This window comes from Cryptomeria japonica, chromosome 3 (genome assembly GCF_030272615.1).
Source record: "Cryptomeria japonica chromosome 3, Sugi_1.0, whole genome shotgun sequence".
Taxonomy (NCBI): domain Eukaryota; kingdom Viridiplantae; phylum Streptophyta; class Pinopsida; order Cupressales; family Cupressaceae; genus Cryptomeria; species Cryptomeria japonica.
Window position 1 is genome coordinate 427,256,558 of NC_081407.1, and position 26,672 is coordinate 427,283,229.

The 26,672-nt window shown below is 38.0% G+C and overlaps 2 protein-coding genes across 2 annotated transcripts in view; one reads left to right on the forward strand and one right to left on the reverse strand.

Moving 5' to 3' along the window:
* Positions 1 to 572: 572 nt before the first annotated feature.
* Positions 573 to 3,537, reverse strand: LOC131874230 (uncharacterized). Its single transcript, XM_059217507.1, has 2 exons — positions 2,869 to 3,537; positions 573 to 767 (listed from the first exon to the last, which is right to left on the reverse strand). The coding sequence occupies exons 1-2, from the start codon at positions 3,535 to 3,537 to the stop codon at positions 573 to 575; spliced, it is 864 nt and encodes a 287-aa protein (XP_059073490.1).
* A 3,195-nt stretch (positions 3,538 to 6,732) lies between these two features.
* The window catches only part of LOC131070422 (mitochondrial fission 1 protein A), a 37,922-nt gene continuing 17,982 nt past the window's right edge, over positions 6,733 to 26,672 (forward strand). The window contains exons 1-2 of the mRNA XM_058005934.2: positions 6,733 to 6,972; positions 9,776 to 9,917. Coding sequence (XP_057861917.1) covers positions 6,880 to 6,972; positions 9,776 to 9,917 — 235 coding nt within the window. The 5' untranslated portion in view covers positions 6,733 to 6,879. The remainder of the gene's footprint in view (positions 6,973 to 9,775; positions 9,918 to 26,672) is intronic.

A 26,672-nucleotide genomic window follows, 5' to 3' on the forward strand; every position in this document is an offset into this window, starting at 1 on the left:
TCATCTATTCAACCATTTCACTTAAAACTCACTACTAATAAAATCTTTATTATTATTTAAAAATATATATTATTACGCATGGATATTAAATATTTTCATAATTTGATATCTCTCGGCGCATCTTACTTAGATTTTTAAAAATATAAGTATGCTAGTAATATTTTTTTTAAAGAACATAATATTTTATAGACTATCCTTAACTTCATAAACGTTAAAATTGTCTTCTTTTTCTTATATATATACCATACTAAGAAAAAAAAATTATTAAATAATTTATTTTTTATTTTTTGTATTGATATAGTTAATAAACCAGATTACAAACAAGGGTGTAACTGTTTTAGCAGTTCATTATAACTGTACAAAATAGGAACAACTTGTTACTCAGTAACTGTACAAAATTGAGTAAGTGATTTGACAGTATACACTATACGTCAGGCTAATTACAATAGTGCCAAAAAACAAAATAAACTTGTCCATGGTGTATGCCTGGATTACATCCAGGTGATCCATCATATAGGTCCTTCCATCCAAAAAAGTCTGCGATCATCCAGCATCTTGGCAGATTGGATCATCTACTGTCTAACCTGTTGGCCATTGCCCTTGATTTCTTCCATGAGAGCGTCAAGGGCGTTCACAAAAGGAGTTCTCTCAGCATTGGTTCTTCCCCAAGTGTAGCCATGGGATAGTTCGAAAATGAATACTGCGGCATGCCCATCTGAAAGGAACCTCCAGAACTTCTCTTTGTTAAGTCTGAACACCGCAGTGACCTGCATGCAGACATAATGAAGGGTGAGACTTCAAAAAGACTCTGTAAGGACCCTTACTTGCCCTTGATATTTTTCTAAATTCCTAATTTTCCATAAATACCAAAGGATATCACCAAAGAGTAAATCCATACATAAGCCAAATTTCCTTAGCAACAATGCAGTCGAAAAATATATGTCTACTAGTTTCCCTGACTTTATAAATAGAACACAGGTCCTCTTTAGAGTAGTCTAATCTGGTAGGGAGCTTATCAAGAAGTAACAACCATCTGAAGGTTTTCTTCCTTGGAGCCAATGGAGACCCCCATAGAAAAATATTACCCCATTGAGCACACAACAGGTCAAAATACTAGATCGAATTGAGATGGTTGAGGATGCTGCAATCAGAGGAGAGGGTTTTATAAATAACAAGAGGTTTAAGGCTCCCAAACAGGCTTCCATCGGACCAAGTGAAGGAGAGAAGGTGACTATCATCACAAGCAATGGGAGGCTGGAGGAAATTACATGCATTGCACAAGATGTTATATGTCCTCTTATTAGAAAGAGGCAGATTAAATTTAGGGGAGAGCTCATCCCAAGGGATCAGAGTTCCGTTTGCAATGATGTCTTTGAAACAACAAATACCTTTGCTGGCCCATTTTTTGGTTGAACACCCTTGAGTAAGAGCTAGAGGCTTATCTTTATGGGTTAAGCTCCACCAGATTGACCTATCCCCACAAACTTGATTAACACAGCTGCTCCAACTATTGCCAACATTAGATCTAATGATTTCCCATGCTTTCCAGATGGTTTTAAAAATAACTGAGCCTGCGGTAGAGACTGAGAAAGATCCAGCTAGTAGATCACTAATGGGGAGGAACTTCCAAGATTTAGCTTTCTTAGGAACCTCCATTCTAATATTATTACAAATGATCACTTTCCATGGTTCATTACCTTCCAGAGCATGAAAAATTCATTTGGCAGCCAATGCAATCCCTTGGGTTTTCAGATCCTTAAGACCTAGACCACCAATAGATTTATCCATGCAACACCAACCCCATTTGACTGAGTGAGCTTTTATGTGACCTCTTCCATATGACCATAGAAAGTCTTGGATGGTTTTCTAAATCCCATTGATTTGATAGTTATTGAACATCCATACAAATGCATAGTAAATACTGTAAGATGAGAGAATCTTTTGGCACACTTGCATTCTTCCTGCCAGCGATAAATAGTGCTTTTTCCATTTGGAGAGCTTGGATTCAATCTTCCCCTTAATCCATGACCACATGTCCTTAAGGCAAGGAGAGATTGCAAAAGGGATCCCCATATATCTAACAATTGTGTTCGGCCCTCCCCATTGATACCCATAGGTAGAGAGCCAGTCTGGAGGTTTCTCAATCCATTCGAGCAGGGTAGATTTGGGCTGGGAGATCTTAGCCCCTGTGGCATCATAGAACAAGGAGAGCTTGGATGATAGAGCATCCAAATTCTCTTTTGATAGTTCAAAAAAAAAGAGCAGTGTCATCTGCAAATTGGATGTTGATCATCTCTGAGTCATCTGGGAGGGAGATTCCCTTAACCTTAAGGGAGTGGGAGTTATCCCCGAGTAGATAAAAAAGAGCATCGGAGGCAATCACAAAAAGAGCAGGGGCAAGAGAGAAGCTCGGCCTAATAGATCTACTTAGCTCAAATGGTTGAGAAATCAAACCATTCACTTCTACCTGGGCATGAGCATCCCTAAGAAGGACCTTAACAAACTGGCAAAAGATCTCAGGAAACCCAAAGGCTTGGAGCATAGTGGTGATGAAACCCCATTCAATCCTGTCATAGGCTTTTGATCCGAGACTCTAGCCCATTCCATGGACTCCCAACTTGTAATAAGATTTTCCAAGATGTATCTCCCTTTAATGAAGCCAGTTTGGGTGGGGCATATAAACTTGGGGAGGATATTTTCAAGCCTTAAGGCGAGCATTTTAGCAAGAATCTTGTAAGAGACATTGAGAAGAGTAATAGGGCGTCAGTTCTTGATTAGAGCCTTGTCCCCTTCTTTGGGAACGAGTTTGATCAATCCTCTATTAATGTTAATTCCCAGAGTCCCAGTCTTGATGGCTTCATTATAGACCTCAAGAAGATCATCAGCGACCCATGCTATATTAGCCTTATAAAACTCTATAGTAAGCCTGACCGGTCTTGGGGCTTTGTCATTATGAAGGGAATTAATAGCTTTAATAGTCTCCTTCGATGAAAAGGGTCTACTGAGAGAGATAGCCTCATTGGGAGATACAAGATTAGGTATAAGATTCTCACATTTGGTCCTTGCAGTCCTGGAAGTAGGAGAGTCCTCGGAGGAGAACAACTGCTTGTAGAATTTGATGAACTCACTCAGGATTTCCTCGTCAACAAAAATTTCCTTGCCATCCACCCATAACTTATCAATATTTTCCTTACATTGCTTTTGCTTCAGAATGTTAAAAAAGAACTTAGAGCCTTTGTCTCCTTTGTCTAGCCAGAGTATCCTGGCTCTGGTTCGGGCACCTAGTGCTTTATGATGCTGCCTTTTCCAGAGTTCATGTCTAGCTATAGCCACTTGAAGATTTAGATGAGAGTTGCTAGGGTCATTTTGAAGGGCTTGCTCTGCATTGAGCAGATTAGAGGATAGAACCAGCTCAACCTGTCTGACATCTTTGGCCTTCTTTTTGCCAATGGTGCCAATTATCTTTTGCCAACTTCTGACTGAGGTATCCCAATTGTTGATATAGGAACCACTAGAGGGATTCCACTTATTAAACATTCTTACTATATGAATAGCTGCAAGAACATCTTGGTCTTTGAGGAGATTGTTGTTGAGGATAAATTTACCTCCAGTCTTACTATGAGGTTTGTTCGCACTCCTACTAACAATTTCAACAAAGATGGGGTGGTGGTCCGAGAGGGAGGAGGATCTGACCACCATCGGGCAACCTTGGTGGTCCAGGATAAAGGAGAAGAAGTCCTTATTGGTATAAAATCTATCCAATCTGGAGTAGATTCTGCTACTAGCTTTCTGGAAATTGCACCACATAAACCATATGCCCTTATTAACATGTTTTAATCCTTCTAATGGGTCAAACAATCTCTTCATGCTTTTCATTCTATCTCAGTGAAACTTTTCTCCACCTTTCCACTCATTTGCAACACCTCCTGACTTGTCATCCTTGTGTTCGACCATATTGAAGTCACCCCCCGGGATCCATGGGATGTCAGGAAGAAAAGCAAACCACTTCCAGAGCTCAGATCTATCCCTGTAGTCATTGGGGGTGTATATGTTGCACAACCCGAATGAAGAATCACCATGTTGGAAAGTAACCCACGCAACTCTATTACAAGGGGAGACTCTAGAGCAAAGGATAGAGTTTTGCCAATTAGGGTTAATAAGAATGGCAACCCCTCCTTTGCCTTTCTCATGTTTAGTGAAGAATTTGAGGGAGTTGTTCCATATGAAGTTTAGATTGGTCTCTAAGGTGAAGTTAATAGATTTAACTTCTTGAAGAAGGACAAAATCCAAATCCTTATGACTACTCAACATTCTTCTCACCATATACTTCTTGTCAGGGGATTCTAACCCCCGGATATTCCAGGATAGACATTTCATGGAGAACAGATAATTATTTTTCATTCTTGTCAGGCTTGAAGCTGTTAAAGCACTTAGGGATGCTCGCCTTTCAGTTATATTTTTTGTGCGCGGGAGAGAGTTTATGTTAGAACCTAACGACCTCCCTCTTTTCCTCCTGGTGAGTGCTTCACCCTCAGAGATTTCCTCATTTGTGAAATCTGCATCTTTTAGTTCCTCACCATTAATGGTTGACAAGTTGGATCTTAAATCAGTTTCCACCTCAGACTCATGAATGTCCACTAAGGAGGCATCTTCCTAGGAATCCCCTTCCGACATTCCTATCTCAGGAGCGTAATGGATTCTAGAGTTGACAACTGTCGGAGCAGCAGAGATAATCTCATAAAGGACATTGTCATCATCAATCAAGGTATTAGCTTTAACAGGACTAGGGGTTGAGGATGTGATGAGGATAGGATGAGCGGAGCAATCCTCATGCCCTGGAGGGTCCAGCGAATCGTTCTGCACAAGTGTCGGGTCAGATGGATTATCCCCAGTTTGGGATTGATATATTGTGAGAGTAGATTGAGGATCGTCAAGGGCAAGGGGGATTGCAACCCTACTCCTACTAGGATCATCTCCACGATCAATGCCTTCAAAAGTCCTGACAATTGTCTTGACATGAGAGTCCTTGCGGGGCTAGTCTTTGCCAGCTCCTTCAGAGGGGTATTAGACCCCTCTTGCACTATGCTTGGTTTGGCCGATTGAAAATTCTGATGCCCTCTGGCCCTAATCTTTTCCAGGGCCAGTTGTTAGGCATTCTTTTTTTAGACCTTTTATTTCCCCTTAAGACCACCTAGAAGCCAGAGTCATCAATATTTTCCATCTGGGAGACGACTGCAGAAACCACTAAGTGGAGGGGGGGGGGGGGGTTTGCATTGAAGGGACCGAAGCCGAAATTGCTATCAAAGTTAGGGGGATCAACATGTTGAGTCTTAGGGAAGCTAGCCACTGCATTATTAATGGCTTTGCTTAACAAATCCAATTTATCTTTAACAGACGATTCATTCGAAGGCTTAACTGAAGAATGGGGTGGAGCAGGGCCGCCTTTAATCTCGCTAGACCTGAGCGGGTTAGCGATAGGTTTAGACCTATTCGACAGAATAGGGCAAGAGTGTCTGACATGTCCTTCCCTTCTACAAAGGAAGCACGAATTCAGACCCCCTAGGGTTTCAAGAATGTAGGTGAAGGATTCATCCCATAGTTTAATGTCAAGAAATCTAGGAATGTCTACTCCCGGATTGATGGATATCAAGACTCTGGCATCCAGATTGGGGACAAGATTCGTCGAGTGATCTACTCTAACCACTTTTCCTATCGGATCAAGCAATTGCAGAATAAAATTCCAAAAAATGGGAGGTAAGTTCTTAATTAGTAGCCACCGAGGGCAAGATATAGCCAAAATTTCTTCATTAATCGCATCAAAAGACCATTTGAGGGCCCTGAAAGTGGTTTGGCCAATGACCTAGAATTGTTTATGTAGAACCTCTACCTGTGATTTATTATCTTTAAAGAATATAACATAAAGAACTTTCTGAATCATTCTACAGAAAGAAAAATTGAAACCTAGCTTTTTAATCCATACATTTTTCATCCAATCATCAAGGAATTTTGTCACTGGACATTTATCCACATTAGTTACAGCAAAGAATATAGCAACGTCTTGGAGTCTTTTATTTTCAAGCTCTAGGGCATCGACCATGGCATCGTTAGGAGAGATAGAGAAAGTACAAGGAGCCAAGGCAGGGTCCTTATCCCATCCTCCACCTTCGCCATTACAGTCTACAGTCGAAGCACTTACCAGAGCGAATTTAGCCTCTTTCGAGACCTGCACTGCATCACCAGCGATTGCGTCTCGGAAGGAATTACCAAGGAATGCTTCCTCAATGGCTTTAGTAAAGGGCACATGGGTTGTGTCCACCCCATTAATCCCCGCCTCCATTGCGCATTAACTGTTTCTGCCCTCCTTCGTACTTACAATAAATGCACCCGACTCGACAAATGGTCAAGAAACAAAAGGAAGAAGGAAACAAGGCTTACCACCGTGGAGGAGGTCTTACGCCTCCTCCACTCGCAAGATCGCTAGAGGTCCACGTCAACCCTAGTTGCAGACTCTAGTTGTAGAGCGCCTTCATGTTCAAATTTTCTAATAATTTTTTTTTTCAAAAACATAATTGATCTTTCACACCTCCTTAACATACCTATCATACACCAAAATACTATTACTAATAAACACATTAAAATTATCAAATCACATAGTGAAGACCTCCTATCTAAAACTTCTAACTCTCAATAAAGTAAGACTGAAGTGAAGAAACGTTAGGATATGCCCTTTCTTTATCCCTTACTTCAAATAATTTTGATATTTTTGCTTTAAAAAATTAAGTCTTAGGAGGAAGCCATGAATTTCTTACGCAGATCTATCATACATATACATCATCTCTGGTGAAATATTTCTCTGGAAAGCAACTCAGATAACATAACATGTCTGATAAGATGCGTAATTTTTTCGATTCCATGGCTTCCTTCTTTGGTGTAGGCGACGATCTTCCTTGGACAGATGCTCATATTATATCTGTAAGTTGTTTTCTCCCTTCAGTTTCTATGATTTGAGTTTTTGAATGATGTGAATTGGCTTACAAGCATTTTTGTTTGGATCTTTCTTTAGAATGTTTCTCTTTCGGGTGTGAATGATTTTCCAGCCCAATTCGTCTTAAAAATTTGATTTTTTTCTGGCATATTTAATTTGTCATCTCAATTCGATTTCCACTGGAAATCCAAGCCAGAATTTTTTTATGTGATCAAACAATCACTATCCAACTAAAGTCTAGGTAGATTTTGGTTTTGTTTTTTAAGAATGAACGCTAACTGTGCTAAATCAATCAATTCTTGTATGATTATCATATCACAGTTGTGTTTGTGATCGTTATAGCTTTAAGAAGGTGTAGATAAATAGCAGGATTGGTTGGGTTTGAATACAATTCTGAAGACCAGTGCGTCTAAAAGATTGTTCTGAAGATCGAAGGCTGTGTATGCATTTACTCATGAGGGCATTGCATATCTTATTTGATTCTAAGCTAGTGGAACATTCAGCAAACCCTAAGTTCGTGTAATGGAGATCTCGAGTAAGTCTAAAAGAACGACATCTCTTACAATATCTACATGGCGTTTAATATAAACTAGGAGGTTGGGATTGCGATTGCTGGGCAGAGTATTCCCAGGTATACATGCCCTCATGATTATAATATTTGTACAACTACAGCTTAGAGCTGTGGTTTGAGATCTTTAGTTTTCCATGGAATGGAAATGGAAATAGTGTATTGAGATACTCATGACCTTGAAGAAACATGGTGACTTGTAATCCTAAAATGTTCGTGTACAAATTGGTCCAATTTAGCCAGCTTTGTAACTCTAAGCATAATAATGGTGCAAGTTGACAACCTTGGAGCATGACGCACTTTATGTGATGATATGAGTGCAATTAACGTGTAAAGATTACTAGGTGGTTGAACCACCATTAAAGAATTTTAAGGTATATATTTTTTACAGAAAGAATTTTGTGGGAAGAACAATGATCTTGGGAGCCATTTTTGCTTTTGGCTATGACATTTTCATATTAATAAACTCAAATAATTTTCTTCCATTTCTCGAAATTGATGTGACCATTTGTCCACCTTTATTATATCTACATATCTATATATTCACACATATTATTCCCATTGCTTGACGTTTATATGATTTTTGTGCTTGTAAGATCCTAAAAATTCTAACAAATAGTCTCAAAAACAGCTAATGGATTGAACTTTGCACGAATAGTGCTTTCAGAGATTGTTCTCTTCCAACATGTTTTTCATTGTAGATATTCTCAAGGACATTACAAAGTTGTCATCAGTGGTAAACAATCAATTGCTTCATTGTACCTCTCCAATATAAAAATGAACATTTCAAAAGACTTTAATTTAAAGCATTGCATCACACGTGTGATAAGACAGCAGGTGCATGACCCTACTAGTTCTCCAAACTGGACACAGTGACTTCTATGTCATTAATGACAATGGCTAATTCAAAGACTAAAAATTACTATATTTATGTACATGAAATGCATAGCTTAATGGAAAAAGCATCAGTTAATACCAAAGAACATGTATAAAAATTGTAGATTGTTGAAAATAATATGCAAATCAGAAATTTAACTTCACAGATCGTTTTCAGGAAAGCTGGAAACCTAAGTTTGCAAAAATATCTCTGAAAAGGTACAAGTAAATATGAATCCATAACATTTCGTAAAACAATATCAATGGATTCTATTATCACAGACAGAAATGAATAATAATGTACATGGATATTGAAATTCGATGTGCATATTGCTTTTCCTCAAACTTCAGCACTTTTTTGCAATCTTTCCATTCATTATCAATGTGTAATATGCCACATGTAGTTGCTTGATTGGACTGATATCTTTCATAAACATTTGGTGCACCTGTCTTTCAAACGTCACTTCCCTGTTTATTGAAGTCTATTCATAGTCAATGACTATTGCAATGGCTTGTCTCTGTAGTTATCTAGCTTTTTGGTGGGTTTGCAGCTTGATTATCTTGTTTCCAGGTCCATAACATCCAAATTAGCCAAAAAATAAGCTCTTCAGAACTCTACACTTGCTTTTGGTTCCATTTTGTAGAAGCTCAGTGTATTTTTAATAAGGTAAATATCTGAAGATTTTATATAATCATACCTTCTGACCTCTATATGTACACCGATCTGGCATCTACCCAGTTTGTTTGGAGTACAGCCAAAGTGCAGTGCATTATTGGCATTCAGACGATATATGTATTCTTCATGATTTTCTCTTCAAAAGTCTGCCTTGGTTAAGAGCTTGACCATTCTTTACACCAAAGTCAGGCTTGTAGCCTCAAACTACGTAAAAATAGATATTGAATCTAGACAATGTTTCTCGGTCCTTTGTAATATTTCTAAGCTTTTCATTGTCTGCATGCTTGAGATAAATAGATTCCCCATCATATTATGACGTAAATTACTGTTATTGGCTCCATTTCATTTTCTACTCCTTTTTACATTTGAAAAATTTGAATTCTAGAAAAATTGTTTTTCACCCAAAAAAATAAGTGTCATATCTGCGTGAATTTTTTTTCATAGAGTTATTGTTGTCCTCCTCATAGATTGTTGGTTTGTATTTTATCCAACAAAGAGTTACACCATGTGTCTTGTGCAAATTTTTCTCTTGCTTATCCATCTAGATTGTTCTCACTTTATGGGCCTTTTACTCGAGCATCTTTTAATAATAGAAAAACTGGAATGATTTCTTTTGGATTGCTTGTCAAGCTACTTTTTTTTCACATATGGTTTCTTTGTACACAAGCAGACCTGTGAACGTGAAGCTGCTGGAGAAGGAGCTGGCCTCTCAAAAGATTCAGATATGAGTGACACCATCATGAGGTTATCATGGGCACTTGTACATTCACGTCGTTCATCCGATGTTCAAAGAGGGATAGCAATGTTGGAAGGTTAGTGATGGTTCAACTTCGATTTGATTTATTATTCTGTAACAAGTACTCTGTTGTGCCCTTTTACTGCTTTAAGGATAATCAGTACAAGTACAAACAAGGGGTTGACAACTTCAAAAACTCACTTTTAAAGTATACACCACACTTTACCCCACTGAAAGGTCTAGTAAGGTGCACCCTTCCATTTCTTAACTCTTCTTCTATAGCATTACCTTCCATTACAGGATAAAGTTTTAAAAGAGGGTGCCCAATCACCATGGAAAAATTGGTGACCCGAAGGCCCAAAATGATATAAAAAATGGAATCAGTGAGACAAGAAACTAGGATTGCTTTGTCTCAAATGGACACTTGGAATGAGACTGATGCTTGTAGGCCTGCCATTGAAATTACTACTGGTGCAAGCAATGTAACAAGCAAGCCCTTAAAATGCATCAATGTAATAATTTGAGTTGAACCTGAAGCTTGAATATCTGATTTTATGCTTTATAAGATTTTTCAAAAATATAGCATCTTGAAAAAATTAGCCATTATATGGGAGAAACATGAACCGGCTGCCATAGGGTTCATGGTTTAGCATTCAAAAATAGGTAAGAGAAGAAGAATGGATAGAAACCTAGGAAATGATTGTTGACTTGTCTCAAGTGGACACTAGTGAAAGTGATGCTTGTAGGTCTGTCATGGAAGTTACTGCTGGTGCAAGCAATAACACAAGGAAGTCCTTGAAATGCATCAATGTAATAATTTGGGTTGAACCTGTGACTGGGATATCTGATTCTATCTATGCTCCATTGAGTTTCAGGGACAGGGATGGCAAAGGATGATAGGATGTGTTTCTGTTACAAGGGTACATTTGGGTCATTTTGTAGGGGATGGCTGGGGACGGCTGTTAAAAAATAGGAGAATTTTAAAAATATAGAGAAATTTCAAATATACATATCATAACATTGATAAAGCATTCATCATACACATTGTTGAAGCTTAATACATAGCATTAGACTTGAATTGAGATTTCATATGAGAATCAACAAACAAATTAACAAAACTCATTTGCTTTCATTGTCAATGTGCATACATATTATAATAGAATTACAACAAAAATGCCCAAAGGCTCCAAGTTTTAACTATGAAGTGACATAAACTGTAAAACCAAACAATAAACATAGAAGTCCATAATCAGCTGTCCATAATAATGTCAAGATAGAACTAAGAAAAAATATGCCTATGGCTCTCCATAATCAGCACATGGTAGGTCTAAGAGTCTAAATCAAAATCAGAGCTCGAGTTCGAGTCATCGCCAGTATGAGGGGCTGCCTCAACCAATCCCTTAGGTATTTCCTCCTTCTCAACTTGCATAGCATCTTTGGGATTGACATCCCAACGTAAGGCTGGAGTCTGACGATAATCGGGAGTCTAGCAAACCCGTAGCCGCAATGCATTGTGAACAACTAGTGACTTCTCCGATCGTCTAGAGGTAAGGTTGTTCCTCTTGATTGATTGGATGAAGCTATATGTGGACCAATTCCTCTTTGCAGAAGAGGAACTGATAACTTGTGAAAGGAGACAAATGACAAGTACTCTCAGGTCTGGTGCATCCCTACCATGCCATGCCCAACACCAATAGGGTTTACTTGAGCTAATGTAGCTCTATTTGACCTCGCCCCTGGTTTGCTAAATGTTGGACCACAAGATTGGCAAATGCAAGCTATTGTGTGCAAAGTTTATAGATTCATCTTCATTATACATTTTTGCAAGGGCCTTAAAGAAGCCTTCTTTCACCTCTTCATCACTAGATGGAGGCACTTTCCCAGGTTTCGGTGCATAGCATTTGGGATTGAGAGCATAGGCTGCCATATGAAGCGGGGTGTTCATAATATTCCACCATTGTGTCACAATGGGCCTAAGATGCTTTTTATACAATCCCAAATTAGGGTCCCTGCTATGAATAGCTTGCTCGATTTGCCCAAGCATGCTATCAAAGGTGTCATAATTCTTTTCAAGGCTATGAGAGTCAGTATCAACATATCTAATCACTCGCACAATACGCTCAATGAAGGAGCAAATATATCTACAAGTGCAAATAAGTTACAAGTTAGAAATACATGTTAATCATTAAATTATTAAATGAACATTTTAAAAATTAAATAGTAAAATCAGCAATGCCAATTTTCTTACCTCATTGTGGACCACCAGTCATCATCAAGGATTTTTTGCTTCACACTTCTTCCGTCCAGTCTGCTTGCCTCATGCCATCTACCCCTCTTTGCATTGACCACCATGGATTGTAGACCCTCCTGGACCTCAAGCATCCTCTCTAACAAAATAAAGTAGCTGGCATATCTAGTCTTCACAGGCTTGAGGATTTCCCTCCTTGAAAATATTATAAACAATGCAAGTGAAGTGTGATGGTTGCAAATGAACATTTGCACATCTCTAGCTTTTGACACCATTGCCATCACCCAATCAATTTTTCCAATGTCCTTCAAGGTAGTGTTCAATGCATGCACACAATAGGGGGTCCAAGAAATGTGCTTATAAGCAATCCCTACCATCTATCCAGCTAATGTACACACACGGGCTGAATTAGTCACTACTTGCACAACATTAGATGCTCCAACCATTTCTATGGCCTCTCTCAAAATCTGAAATTGGAAGTCTCCAATCTATAGCTTGAAGAAAATAAGAGCCTGCTGTGCTAGTGACAATAAGATTGATGAGTGGCCAATATTTTGATATCGGTTCACCCATCCATGATTATGTAGCATCCATCCCTTATCCATGTTTGTCTCATATCCTCCATCAAAACACTCACCTTGGAGTACTCTTTATCAAGAAGGGTGGTCCATAGCTTAGTTTCTCCAGGTGGAACAAATGAGGGACCAGCAGCTATGACATCTTTGAACATTTGTTTAAAATATGATGAACTTGAGACATGGAATTGCATATAGCATGAGCATAAAGAAACTTAGCAATAGAGGATTCAGCCACTTCTCATGCTTGCAAATCAGCAACATTAGTATTTCTCTCAGTCTTCTTTCCTTTAGTAGAAGTGGAACCCTCTCCCCCATCAGAAGCATCATCCATGGTTCTTGTAGTCATTGATACACTAGGCTGTAAATTCTCCATTGGAGTCCCTTTACTTGATGTCTCCCCCTCCAAATGCAATCTAGTTGCCTCAATTTTCTTAGCTTGAGCCATTTTTTTTGCAACCTTTCACCCCTTGACCACCTATCCACAAAAGATGGCAGTAGACTCTAGTATAGCTGCCCCTATATTGTTTGTGGCACAAATGGTACTCCCATACTCTACTACCCCCAAAGTTTTTGTCTTAATTTTATCAACTCTTGTAGAAAATTGCAGTAGAGGTTTTTGGGGTTGAATGGGCCTTTTGCATAGGTTTTGAGGACTTGGGAAGGACATTCAAATGGGTTTAAGCGTGCTGCCCCTGCTACACTCACACTCCCTGAAGACCCCCCAATGGCTGCCATACTTCTAGTTCTAATTCTTTGAGTTCTTTCTTCCATTACAACTTCAACATCCTCACTATTACTACTCCCACTGTTGCTCATGATTACATTTTTATAAGAATGTCAAAGGGAGCTGCAAGTTCAAAAATACAAAAAATATACCCACAATGCCCTCCCTATGTTTTGGAAAACTTGAAAAAATCTAAAACAAATGCAAAATGAAAAACTTACCTCTAGTGAAGTAGATTTGATGCCCTAACCTCCATTTTCAACTGTTGTTCACTCCTTGATCAGCTGCTCCTCTTGCTGCTCTTCTCCTTTTTTGCAAATGTGAAAATGAATGTCTTTTTCTCCTTTTTGGTTGTTTTATGCTTAGATTAGGTTTTGTATTTTTTTAATGTTGTTTGGGGGTTCATTGTGGGGCTGGCCAACACTTTTTTGAAATAAAAAATGTGCTTTTTGTAAAATTTATTTTGGCATCCGAAACTGGCCTAGGCCACAAGGAATGGGCGGACGTTCCCTACGGCCCAAGTCAATCCCAGAAACATTTCAGGGATGTTTACTAATCTTGGTGCAAAAAAGGGATCTGTAGGGTACGTTAAAATTCTGTCCCCACCTCCCTGTACCGCCCTTGGTACGGGTATGGGGGTACCCTCCTAGGGGTCGCGTCCTTGTGGAGCACAAGATTCTATGTTTCACCAAGTTGTAAAAAAATAGCTAATCATTTATGAGAAACACAAGCTGACATATGGTTCATGGTTTATCATGCAAAAGTGTGAATCAAAAGAAAAATGGCCACAACTTCACAATGATGAGGGGTTATTCCAAAACTTGATGACTAACATCCATTATCCAATGATTCTATCTCTAGGTTCCAAAAGCATGCAAAATAATACTATGAAAAGGAAGTATGCTTGATGGCTGGAAGGGATGCTAAAGTGGCTCTTGTTCATGTTAATTTTAACACTTTCAGATTAATATAAACTCAGAAAACCAGAATTTAGTTTCTAACTAAATTGATTAGATGAAAGATTTAGAGTTTTCTAGATTTAGGCATAACATAGAAATGAACAAAAATAAGAACAAGACACGGTTACCCTAGGAAAACCTCCTAGGAGGAAAAACCCAGCCAAAAAAGATTCTCAGATCTGATTATCGATTATATTCATATGAAGATTACAACACTTATCTCAAGTACTTGAAGATGATTGCACATAGGGCTGATAAAGTCTTCAACAAGTCTGCACTTTCATAAGCATCAAGCCTGCCCCATTTAACACAACAACCAGCAATCAAGTCCACACCCTAGGTCTGCACTTTATTGTATCTTAAGTTTGCACCTTTGCCTGAGACTGGACTGCAACCTTAGCTCCTTGAATCTGGAATAGTTCGCCCTCCTTATGATGGTATTAACGCCTTTTATGACAGATATAAATCGCCAGTATTACTTCTTCAAACTTCGCATTTTAGGCAGATGTATAATTCGCATGGAATGACTGAGTAAGTGAATGATAATGTGAAGTAGTCATTTATTTATATGAGGAGCAAGGTCTTTAGTTATGTCAGCTTGCTTTATAATTTACTTTTATTTATTACTTTCCCTTTTAGCGAAATGCCTTGATGGAATAGGGTCGGCCCTATTTTGGGGGAGCATGTTGAGTGTGGCGTGAGGAATCAAGGAGTGCTGTGAGAGATAGGGCCCAGCCCTACACGTTGAAGAAGGGGCCAGCCCTTTGGGCGGATTCCAATGTTGCCCAAGGCAATTGGAATCCGCCATTCCCTAATTACAATCAATAGTTCAGTGTTTAGTGAAACCATTAAGGAGGAGAACATCTGAACCTTCTAGCCATATTATAAAACCCTATTTCATAGAAAATCATAATTTTTTTCTAAGATATGCAAGGGAACAAAAACATCTAAAAATGACTTGAAAGGTGATATATCTACTCAAGACATACCATAGAAAAATACATTGAGAGAATGCAGGATTAGCTGAGAATGTGAGCAATATGCTACCAAAATGCTTACACATCTCATTCGTGTGGACTATATAGATCTTGATAATGAGAATGTGTGCTGGCTAGATAAGGCAAATCACAAACATAAAGAAAAAAGTAGAAAAAAAGGCTGTTTGAAATGAGTGATTCTTATCATCATGTCCTTGTTGAGAATTTGTCTCCAACTTCTTCACGAGATGGAGAAACTTTTGCACAAAAGCATTGATAGAGAACCACTTGCCTTGTGGTGGTCAAGAATGTTGAATTTTGCAACACAAGCACCTACAAGATCAAACGGCGAACAAAAACACCTTCCACAAATGAGAGCTGCACAAATGAATGCTATATTACTCAAAAACAAAGAATACAAAATGAATTACAATTGTACAATGAGGTGCTTATAAAGAAAACACTGAGCTAAATTTAGGAGAACTAAAGTGCAAGCATGAAGAGCTAAAAAAAGATCAACTCTAGCTAAACTAGAAGCAAACACTCGTAAGTGAATTTAAGCAAAAAAGCATAACTAGCTGTAAGAAAGCAACTAATAGCTAAAATGCTCTAACACCTCCTTTTAAGTGAAACTTAGGGTGAGTAAAAAAACTCTAAATGCATGAATGCAGAAATGGGTCATGACAACTAAAGGGCTGATTAGGTACCCATGTACAAACTAATGAAGTCTCTCTAAGCATAGAAACGGAGAAAAACCACGTGGGAAAAAACCCCTCTCCAAAAGCGAAAGATGCAATACATGAAAAAACATGAATAGATCCCCCAAGGACAACTTCCTTCACAAAAGTAGAATCAAGATCCCCCCCATAGGAGAGAAAAGAAGAGATGATTTATCCCCCCCATAAGAGAGAAGCTCCAATGCCAAAGATGAAGACTCGAGGACAGATGCCAAAGATGATCCAAGAGCAACAAACCACATGTCTCCGCTTAGGAAGAAACAAATCCATTGGCCAAGGCTGAAGCAACTCCATGGAAGGAGATGGAAGAAATAATCTCAAGATGTGTGCCATGGAAGATTGCTCAATTGTCCACATGTCCGAGTTATCATGTGCCAGATCAATTGAAGCAAATTTAAACAATTGTGAAGATACTTGATGAACAACCTTTGAAGGCATTGAAGATGGGATGACAAGAATGCTCAAACTGCCATCAAAGAGAAAGTAAAGATCCTCAAATATGTCCCCAATGTCTCCAATTTGTGACTAAACAAATAGCCTTGCAATATTTGGCAAGAAGTCATCCCATCCCACAAAGTTGTAAGTGGGAGGAAACAATCAACTAGCTGAACTAAATCAATTGGGGCTATGCGTGAGCCAATATCAATCTGATCAGGAACAACAAGAGACGATGAAGATTGAGATGGTGTCTTAGTACGAGGAGTGACATCTGAGATACAAGACTTTGTAATGTCCCCACTTCTTTAGTTGCTTTCCAGATGCTTAAATTCCCTTGTCACCCATCTCCATAGGTGAAGTTCAGTGTTGGGAGATGATGGGTTAGCCAAAGGGGACCTATACTTAGACAAATTTTGACAAATTTTGCTTTGGTGGGTCTTAATAATAATACTTTATAATTTTATGTTATAAAGTTACTTTTTCTAAATTTAGAAAAAATTAATAAAAGTAACTTATAAGTTACTGTATGATTTAATAAGTAACTTTTTTAAAAAAGTTACATGACCCATTTCCCTAGGCAAGTCATAACTTAAAAAGTGGTTCAAAGTCATGATGATTATCTCCCCTCCAAGTTGGCGCCACTTCCTAGAGAAAGAAGATTCCAAAGAATCTTCTAAATATGCTTTGTGGGGTTCGACCTAGGTTGGAAAGGCATAAGTTGAATTGGGAGATGCATTTTGAGGCATTCTTGGATTATTTTCTTCATCAACAAAGTTGGAGCAAGTCTGCAAATTCAGATCTGCAGGTTTTGGCAAGGATTTGGGAATGAAATCTCCCATATTCTCATAGGTTGGACGTAGCCCCTACCTTATCTGGCACGATTTTTAGTATTTCAGGTCATTGAAGGACCCTATTGTGCGATTAATCAGCTAAGACAGCAAGAAGAGGGTTTGGACAGAAAATTCTAATCAAATTGGAGGATTCTACAACAAGCTATCCATTCCTAGATGCCAGCGGTACCACTTCTCCTTGCTTGGAATTCACTAAAAATAAATTGAAGGGTTTACCTTTGGATTTTTCGTACAAATCTCATTGTCAGCATTAGGAATAAAGATTAGAATCATTCATTTAGGCTTATGAAGTCCTTGGAGAGAGATATGAGCAAATCAGTGTGGAAAATTGACCATTTTCAGTGAAGTCTCCTAGGGGCCTGAGGGAATTAGTAGCAATTTGGTCTATTTGTGTTAGATTTGTTTTTGTTAATTATCATTTAGAGGAATAAGGCTCATTGGAGCAATTAGGACACATTGATAGCTCTTGTAGCAGCATCTGGATTCATTGAAGTCAATAAAGCAGCCCTCCAGGCAAGGCGTTGGACTCCTGGTAGGCCAATTTTGGCATATCATTGTTGAATTCCACTATTTATTGGCATTTGTTAATTGCTGTTAGAAAATCAGTTAATCTGAAATTTATTTCCAATCATTAGTTTATGTTATATCATTGTTATTCAATTGCATTGTCGAAATTCCAAGGCACTTATATTGCAAAAACACACAAAAAAGCATAAAACCACAAAAACACACAAAAAAGCATAAAACCACAAAAACAAACATATAAACCCAAATTTCTCTACCGCTGGCCAAAGAAATCAGAATCAGAAAACTAAGTCAGATTGCTACATTCAGTAGTCGGCATCTTTCAGACTTGGATCCATTAGAACACGAAAGACTTGTGATATACTCAAGCATCTCAAAAGTACCATAATCATAGGGTATGCAATTTGCATGTGCAAGGGGATTGACACAATCTGCTACAAGATCCTTTGGAAATGGAGAGAAATGAGGGTCTCCATGGATCCCCCAAGGCGAGTCCAAATTGCATGGGGACATTTAATGTCCAATAAAGCACACTTAGTGTCAAGATCAACACTAGAACAAATCAGTCCTACAACATGGACATTAATGATCCTCCAAGCATACTAACCCCTCTCTACATTTGGTTGAGGGACGAGTCTATATAGATAGGGCTTCTTTTTCTTTAAAACAAAAAAGCAAAAAAAACATAACTAGTTGTAAAAAAGCAACTAATAGCTAAAATGCTCTAAATAGAACCCTGGCTTGTATAGCTTAATATGTTTCACATTGACAAAATGAATGTGATAGTACCCCTACACTTTTCCTACAACTGAATTTTTAATTCGTATCCATAGTGTTCTTTTCATGATTATTCAAGTGTTAGTTGGGTTATCATTCTTGTCAATCTGTTATGTTATTAGGTGATGGCTTTGTTCATCTACTAACAATGTTTGCTAATTAGTCATCTACTAACTTTGTTCTTTTTATGATTATTCAAGTGTTAGTTTACAAAGTCTCCTCTGCAGTCCAAGAAAAACAAGGATGAACTTAAAAAAATACTTCAAGTGTAACCAACAAAGAGGATTTTGAAGTTTCAAGTGAATTTGCACTTTCCCAGTGGCATTAGTGGTCTAAAACCACAACTTAAGTGTCTATGTTATAAAGAAAGCATGACAAAGTTCACTTAAGTGGAAGTCATGTGATGTTAATGGCAACACTAGCATTGAATTGGGATTTAAGTGGTTGAGTTATTAGAAGAATGAGGAAGGGCACATTGTTGTTGAAACTGCCATTCCTCCCATGGATAATTTTGTCCAAGATTTGCAAGTTGTTGATTTCAATTTTTTAGAGTTTTTGTAATGTCCCCATTTTTTCTAGTCTTTTATGAAGTCTTAGCCTTTTGGCTAAATGGAGAAATAAGGAGAAATTAATTAAATTAATTTCTTATAAAGTCATTAAATAAATTAAAAATTTATAAGTGACTTTATATTTAATTAATTTAATTAAAAAAGTGACTAAAAATAAAATATTAAATTATAAAGTCACTTAAATAATAATAATAAATAATAAAGTGTACCTACCCTCTTCCAGAAGGAATATCATGATGGGTTATGAAAAGGATAAATAGAAGAGGGTGATTGATGATTAGGGAGATTAGAGATTTGGATATGATGAAATGATTGATGCGTGGCATTGGTGGAATCTCTGAGGATGCAAACCTTCAGCAGATTGGATACAAGGGCTGGACGAAACCCTAGTTCTTCATTTGGGAGTGGGAGATATTCAGTTTTCCACATTGTGCATAACAGGTTATGGTGATTGGGAAGGACAATCAGTCCTGCTTAAGGAGACTTTTCATAGCAGATCGTGGTAATTGCTTCAGACTTTCAGATTTGTGAGTTGGCCTTGTGTGTTGGTGAATGCATTCCTTGAGCATTACTAGACAGCGATTTCACTAGGGCATCTAGGCAATATCTACTGTTATTTGTGGAGGCAAATCGAAGATATATGGTGCTGTCATTATAACAGTTGTAGAACTTAATTCCCATGATTTTATTCATGCCATCTTCTATGTGCATTGATTTTGACATGTGATGATTCCAAAATTCATAGGAGGAGAAGGCGATATCATTTGGACAATTTGCAAGGCATTTTGGTGTCTATTTAAATTATATTGTGAGTCTGATCTGAGGCAGGATCGTGGGCTCTAGACCCTCGATTTGAGCTTTTAGTGCATGTGTTGGCTTGGAGACTCCTTGTTGGGTAAGACGCTTACATTTGGAGGAGGATTCAATCAGTTTGGAGGAGTGTTAAGATACTAGACTGCAGATTGCACTTGGTTCTCAGACCTTCTTTGGCAGCAGCAGGGACGGCACATAGTTGGTTTTGATCTTGCACATTTGGAGCCATCTTAATTGAGGATTTTGCTTGCATCTTCATCGCAACAGCTGGGCGAAGTTATACCAGGTTCCTAGCATCTCATTTCTTGTTTTCAGTTGTAAATGTGTGGGTGTTTATCAGTCCTTAGTCCTCAGAAAATATGAGACTTAATCTTTGTAATTCAGTCCATACATTGGTTCTTGACAGCCTATTGTAAAGGTCCTTAATGAGGAGTGAATTAGTTTTAGGACTGCATCTTATATGGACAGTATTCTGAGGATGTATGCCAATTATTTGATAAAATGACAGCAAGTAGATGTGACTGATAATAAGTCCCATTTGCCCATAATACACTGTGGTTGTTGTTCCAAATGATTCCGATGATATTGTACTTTGTTATGACTCATCTTACATGAAGAATTTGCCTTAGAATGTCCTTGAAGTAAACTGAAGCTAAGATCAGCAAGATTAAACTATGACAGCCAAGTGTTTGATGAAATGTCTAAGTGAAAAGTATTAGGATTTTATGTCAGAATTTAGCAGGGACATTACAGTTTTAGTACTATTGAATAGGGGAGGTAACATTGACTTGTTACACTTTGCCACAAAAAATGTAAAAGAAATGTTAGAAAAAGATGTTGAGGTAAAGCGTAATGACCACCCCTGATTTTTTTGAAAGTGTTTGTTGCAAGTTTGTTTTCCAATGAATTAATTTGCTGTTTGTTTGCTTCAAATTGCATTCATAATAATAATTTGACATATGCAATATATACTTAATAACAAACTAGATGAAGGTGGGGAGGGTGGGGGGTGCTTGATACCTTCACCACCCAACAATACAATGGCCTAGAATAATATAAGTAAATTGCAGCTAAACTAGATAAAGAGGGGGGCTTAATGCCTTCACCACTCAACAATATAATAACATGGAAATGATCATAGCATTGAAGAAATTGTCTTTGCATCACATCAAAGTATATGAGAACTCAATTACAATATTAAGAGATTTTATAAGCAAACTGAAATCAGACTTTTGCTACCAAAAATAGACCTGCAAATGACTTCAAAACATAAGGAAAATGCTTGAAACATTACCCACGTACAACAAACAAAGCACCAAGGCAAGGGTGCTTAGTATGATGGCCCTTCAAGTCTCCAAAATCACATTAATTTGCTCCAGCATTCATATGATCCTTACCATCAATTTAAGGTGGCCAAGAAGGAGAAAGCAGAGCCAACTAAGTGCAGGTTTCAGATTTGGTGCAAATCTGAGAACCAAGGCAAACTGTACGACCTTCCTAGAGTAGGGCGATTTGCCTAGATAATTCAATCCTTCACTGAATATTGCAAACAACCATTGAAAATGTAGCACCCAACAATGAGGAAGACTCAGAAATCATACCCAGAATGATTGCTATTATGCTTCAAAAGATACGAGCAAATCTTTGTTTAAGCTACTCAGAAAAAACACTTTCCAGAACTCAGTAAAATCACACCAGCACACAGAAAAAGAATCTAAACTCCTTAAAGACTCACACCACACTACTGAAAACCACACACCACACCAAAACCAACAAACCCACATTGAAAACCACTTTATCTCCATCAAGCCAAAATCAACTAACAAGCTCCAAAACACTGAAAATATGCAACTCAAAAAACCAACCAGCTAGGGTGGATCTTTCATCACTAAAACTAGTAACCTGAATAAGGGATTTCATCCTCTATCCAGCCAAAGATTTACTCCAGAATCATTCCGATTGCATAACAATAAGTTATCAATTCAAGCATATCCAAATGAGAGCTCAAATGAGGAAATAAAAAGTGAGGGAAGAATTAAGGCAACCTGTTGATGTGTTTTTCATGCACATGCGAACACAAAATAAAATACCCAAAAATATCTTATCCTCTCTTGAACAAAGTTTCTCAAATGCTGAAGATTAGTATAAGGATCACTTGAGATAACTCCAAGTTTCTGATATGTTGGGTCACGACGTGTGGATAAGCTCTGTTGGTCGATGTAATTATGCTGGGATCACAAAGGGACTTACGTTGAATTGTTGAATGCTTGAATTGCCGGGACTTGATCATTTGATATTGTAATCTTGTGATGCTTTTTGTCCTAAACTAGCTTGAATTGAAAAAAGGGCAAAAGATAAAGGGTTGAGGAGTTATATTCTAAGACCTAGAATGTAAGAAGACAGGTGAATGATTAGATGGAATCCTATTGGGCGAGGTCTCACCATCGAATTGAATGATTTGACACAAGCTCAATGCAATCTTCTAAGGACATTTCAAAGATGTTCAAATTATTACCATCAAACATTGATCACCATTCAAATTAATGCATAAACAATGTATGTATAATAATTCGAGGTTAAGCTCATATCATTCTAGTTGACCACGCAAGGCACATTTACAATCAGCAAGAGGCTAGTGGTATGGACTAAACGAATTGCACACAAATGCATTCAACAAACTCTTCCATTCAATCTAATCAACGTGAAAGCAAATTGAGAAGTAAAGACCATGCAAGTTGTTGAAGTAACAAATCAAATTCACCATAACTTCAATGAAATCAATTGCTCTTTACAACTAGGTTTGGCAACAATCTTTGCCTTTTCCTAATCTAACTTCTATTCTAATTGCTATTCACAATTCTATTCCTCTATTCTATTGCTATTCTATTCATTAACTATTAACCTTTACAAATTGAGAGCTTGAGCCTTTTATAATGCTCTCAATACAATTCAATGGCTCAGATCAATTTGAGATCAATGGCCGAAATTTTACAATGAAAACCCTAATTAGGGCTTGTTACAACAAACTCAATTTTGGCCAATGAAATAGTTACAACACTTTGGCATGACCAATGTATAACAAGGGTAGGTGCCTTGAAGTCCGTGCCATCATGGATGAGTCGAGTTCATTGCATCTAGACATGCTGATGTGGAACTTCTCTGATTGGCAGAGTAGTGACTCGGATGCTGACTAGGATGCTACTTCAACTTGTGCTTGTAGACTTGGAATATTTCTTGATACTCAACATTATCTAGCTTCAGTGGTGATGATGATCTTCTAACTTTGATTAACTCTTCTGAAACTATCCTCTTGAATGCTTCAATCATGGAGGTGCAAGGTATAGATCTTAGTTTTGAAGTATTGATGTTGCCTTGGAACTAACTCTTGATGTCACCACTGCTTCTCTGCTTTGGAATTCCTTCTCTGTGGCTCTCTTCATGTTGTTGGTGTTGTGGATCATGTCCTTGTGTAAGTGAATACTTCTTGTGTAATCACCTTCTTGTGCTTGTTTATGAAGTCCCTTGAGGATGTCTTCCTTGTATCTTGATCTTGATATTGAAATTTGATCCTTGAGAGACTTGTTTCAATCCTCCTCCAACGTGATCCTCTTGATTTCTTTCTTCATCTTCTGCAAAACAAACAAATGAGCATCAAACGCACATGATATATAACCTCTATAATCTTCCTAATTTGATAATGATTTCTGATTTAATGTGATTTGTAGGTTTGATAAGAGGTTTTAGAGAAAATTCGCTCTCATGAAGGAGCACTTGAAGTTTTTTTCGCTCCTAGAGAGGAGCTCTTGAAGTAGATTTTGCTCCTAAGGGTGGGCAATGTAAGCTGTCTCAAGCTTAGTCTAATTCTGCCCTTCGTCACTTCAGGTTTGAATAATTTATCTTTCATGCAAGTGGAGGCATCAAATTAGCTTGGAAGAGGGTTCTACAAGCAATTTTCGCTCCTAGAATGGTGCACTTGAAGTAGGTTTCGCTTCAAGGAAGGAGCACTTGAAGTTCGCTCTCACCTTGATGCACATGAAGTGATCTTCAAACTCGTCATTTAACTTGCTTTCACTCATTTCCCTTCTTTCTATGGGTTCTAACATTGAGTCTTTTTTAACCATTCATTGATGAAAACATGTCAAACTAACCTAAGGGAAGGCCTCTAGAAGAATTTCGCTCTGGGAGTGGAACACATGAAGTTCGCTCCACAAGGTGACCACATGAAGTTCACTCCGTTTCTCATGCACATGAAGTTACTTTCACATCTCACCTTTCATCATCATCTTAACTCAAAATTACTCTTTCCAAACATCAAATTGGCTCAAGGTAAACAATCTCACACCTTCTCTTGGGCAAATGAGGGAAATTCGCTCTCAACAAGGGTCACATGAAGTTCGCTCCAACCTTGCTGCTAATGAAGTAAACTTTGAACTTGCTTTCATCATCTCAAATTCAAAATGTTCTTTTCTAATCATGTGAAGACGTCAAATCAGCTCCAGGGAATGATCTATAAGTAGTTTTGCATCTTATCTTGGGCAAATGAAGCAAATTTGCTCCAAGGTTCATGCACATGAAGTTCACTCCAGCTGCCTTGCTCATGAAGTTCGTTCCATTTGCTTTGCTCATGAAGTTTGCTCCATTTGCTTTGCACATGAAGTTCGCTCCAGTTGCTTTGCACATGAAGTTCGCTCTTAAACACATGTACTTGAAGTGTATTTCAAGTCAAAATTGATCTCACTCTCAATCACTTCATTGCTTCATCAATTCAATCCTTAGGTTTTTTAAGCCTTCATTCACAAAAATATGTCAAACTTACCTCATGAAAGGCCAAATAGGAAAATTCGGTCCTATCAATGAGCACATGAAGTGAAATTCGCTCCTCAAGAGGAGCACTTGAAGTTCCTTTCAAATCAAAAACATGTTCACCATTTTCACTCATGATAACTCAAACACTCTAACTCACACTCAAACAAGGCTTCTAAGGCAAATTCACTCCAAAGGTGATGCTCCTGAAGTTCGCTCCCGAGGCTATGCACATGAAGTGAATTTCAAATCAAGACTCTAACTCTCCTTCGCTCTCTTCAACTCACTCTCTCAACTCTAATGTGTCATACCATGCTCAACATGAGGTCTTAGGATGAATTTTGCTTTGAGACTTGAGCACATGAAGTTCACTCCAAAACTTATGCACCCGAAGTGGATTGGAATTTGACACTTAGTGTTTTCTTGCTCATTCTCTTTCGTTCCATTCATTCAAGCTTGTTGAAACTAGGCTCATGGTGTGTTTTAGGAACAACTTCACTCTAAATTAAGGGCACTTGAAGTAGCTTTAAAATGTACTCTTAAGTTGCGTCTCACTACTTCATGCCTTAGTTTATGCCTTTATATACTAAAAGACCTCAAAACTCACCTCGAATATGACTTCTCCTTTGACTTAAGGCAACAAGAGTGAAATTCACTCTAGGAGAGGGGCACTTGAAGTGAATTTCGCTCCAGAAGAGGAGCACTTGAAGCATCCCTAACTAGCTTTCTCTCATTCATTCTTCGTTTAAACTCATGATGGGCTTTATTCCTCATGTGATCTAGACGTTACTGGAGGCTAACAAAGTCACTCATTTCACACCTCACACAATGCTATCCACCCGACTCCTGGCCTCTTAACCAACTATACCCCTCTAATGCAAAGGCTAATAGCTAAGGACTCTTAACACTATCTTGGAAAGCAAAAAAAAAAGTGGGGGTCCCCATTTGCAATGGGGCGATGTGTGAATACCTCACAACACAACCTTCTTTCAATTTGAATTCATTTCCCCCCAAAATCGTTTTTCCTAGAGATCTCAAAATATAACATTAAACTTTACTTTATTTCTCTTAAATCTTGGCATCCACTTTGGAGGCAATAAAATAATCTTTTTAAATATTAAAATAGCTCCATACCTTGGTGTCCCTTTAATAAAGTAAATTCTTGCCTTTTGAAACAACTTAAAGTCACCACTTTACTAGGCAATGATCAAGGGGGTTTCTCATGAACCCATTACCCTCACTTAAGTCATTAGTGATTGATGCAAAGACAATTGAAAGTTTGAGGGTGGGGCTGATAAGGGTTTCATCCTACTAGGTGTGAGATGCTCAAGGTTGCGTTTGAACTCACTTGCTGCATTTGTTTAATGTATGGAGAAAAGAAACTTTTGAATCTTGGGATCGACGATAGCACACCCATATGTATTTGCCTCTAGCTAAGTCAGCCTTTGAAGGAAAACTTACACAAGCAATAGGTTGGCCTCTAAGGTGTTTTTATTAAAATTAATAATAACTATCATTTATTTATAATTTTAATTTATTAATCATTGAATAAAGACAAAGCAAATCAAACCGGGTGTTAGTCAACACCGCTGGTGTGTCATGCTGTCCGACCAGCTCCTAAATCGGGTTTGTCACAGCCCTCTTGTCTCATAATTGCTTGTCCTCAAGCAATTTCAGGCTAGGATGTTAAAAAATTTCAATCCCCTTCCCTGTTGCATCTTCGAGAGGAAATCCTTTCTTTTTAACAAAATACTTAGGAATGACTTTGTTTCTTAATCTCTTCTCCCTCACAACCAACACCATTTCAGGTTCTAGAATCAATTTGCGTTAAT

Bases quoted from the DNA above. Each gene is read 5' to 3' on its own strand.
- LOC131874230 (XM_059217507.1), bottom strand. From the start codon at position 3,537: ATGTTTAATAAGTGGAATCCCTCTAGTGGTTCCTATATCAACAATTGG. The intron at 768-2,868 runs GTCTATAATGAA...GTCTGCATGCAG, and splicing joins TCGCTGATGATCTTCTTGAG to GTCACTGCGGTGTTCAGACT.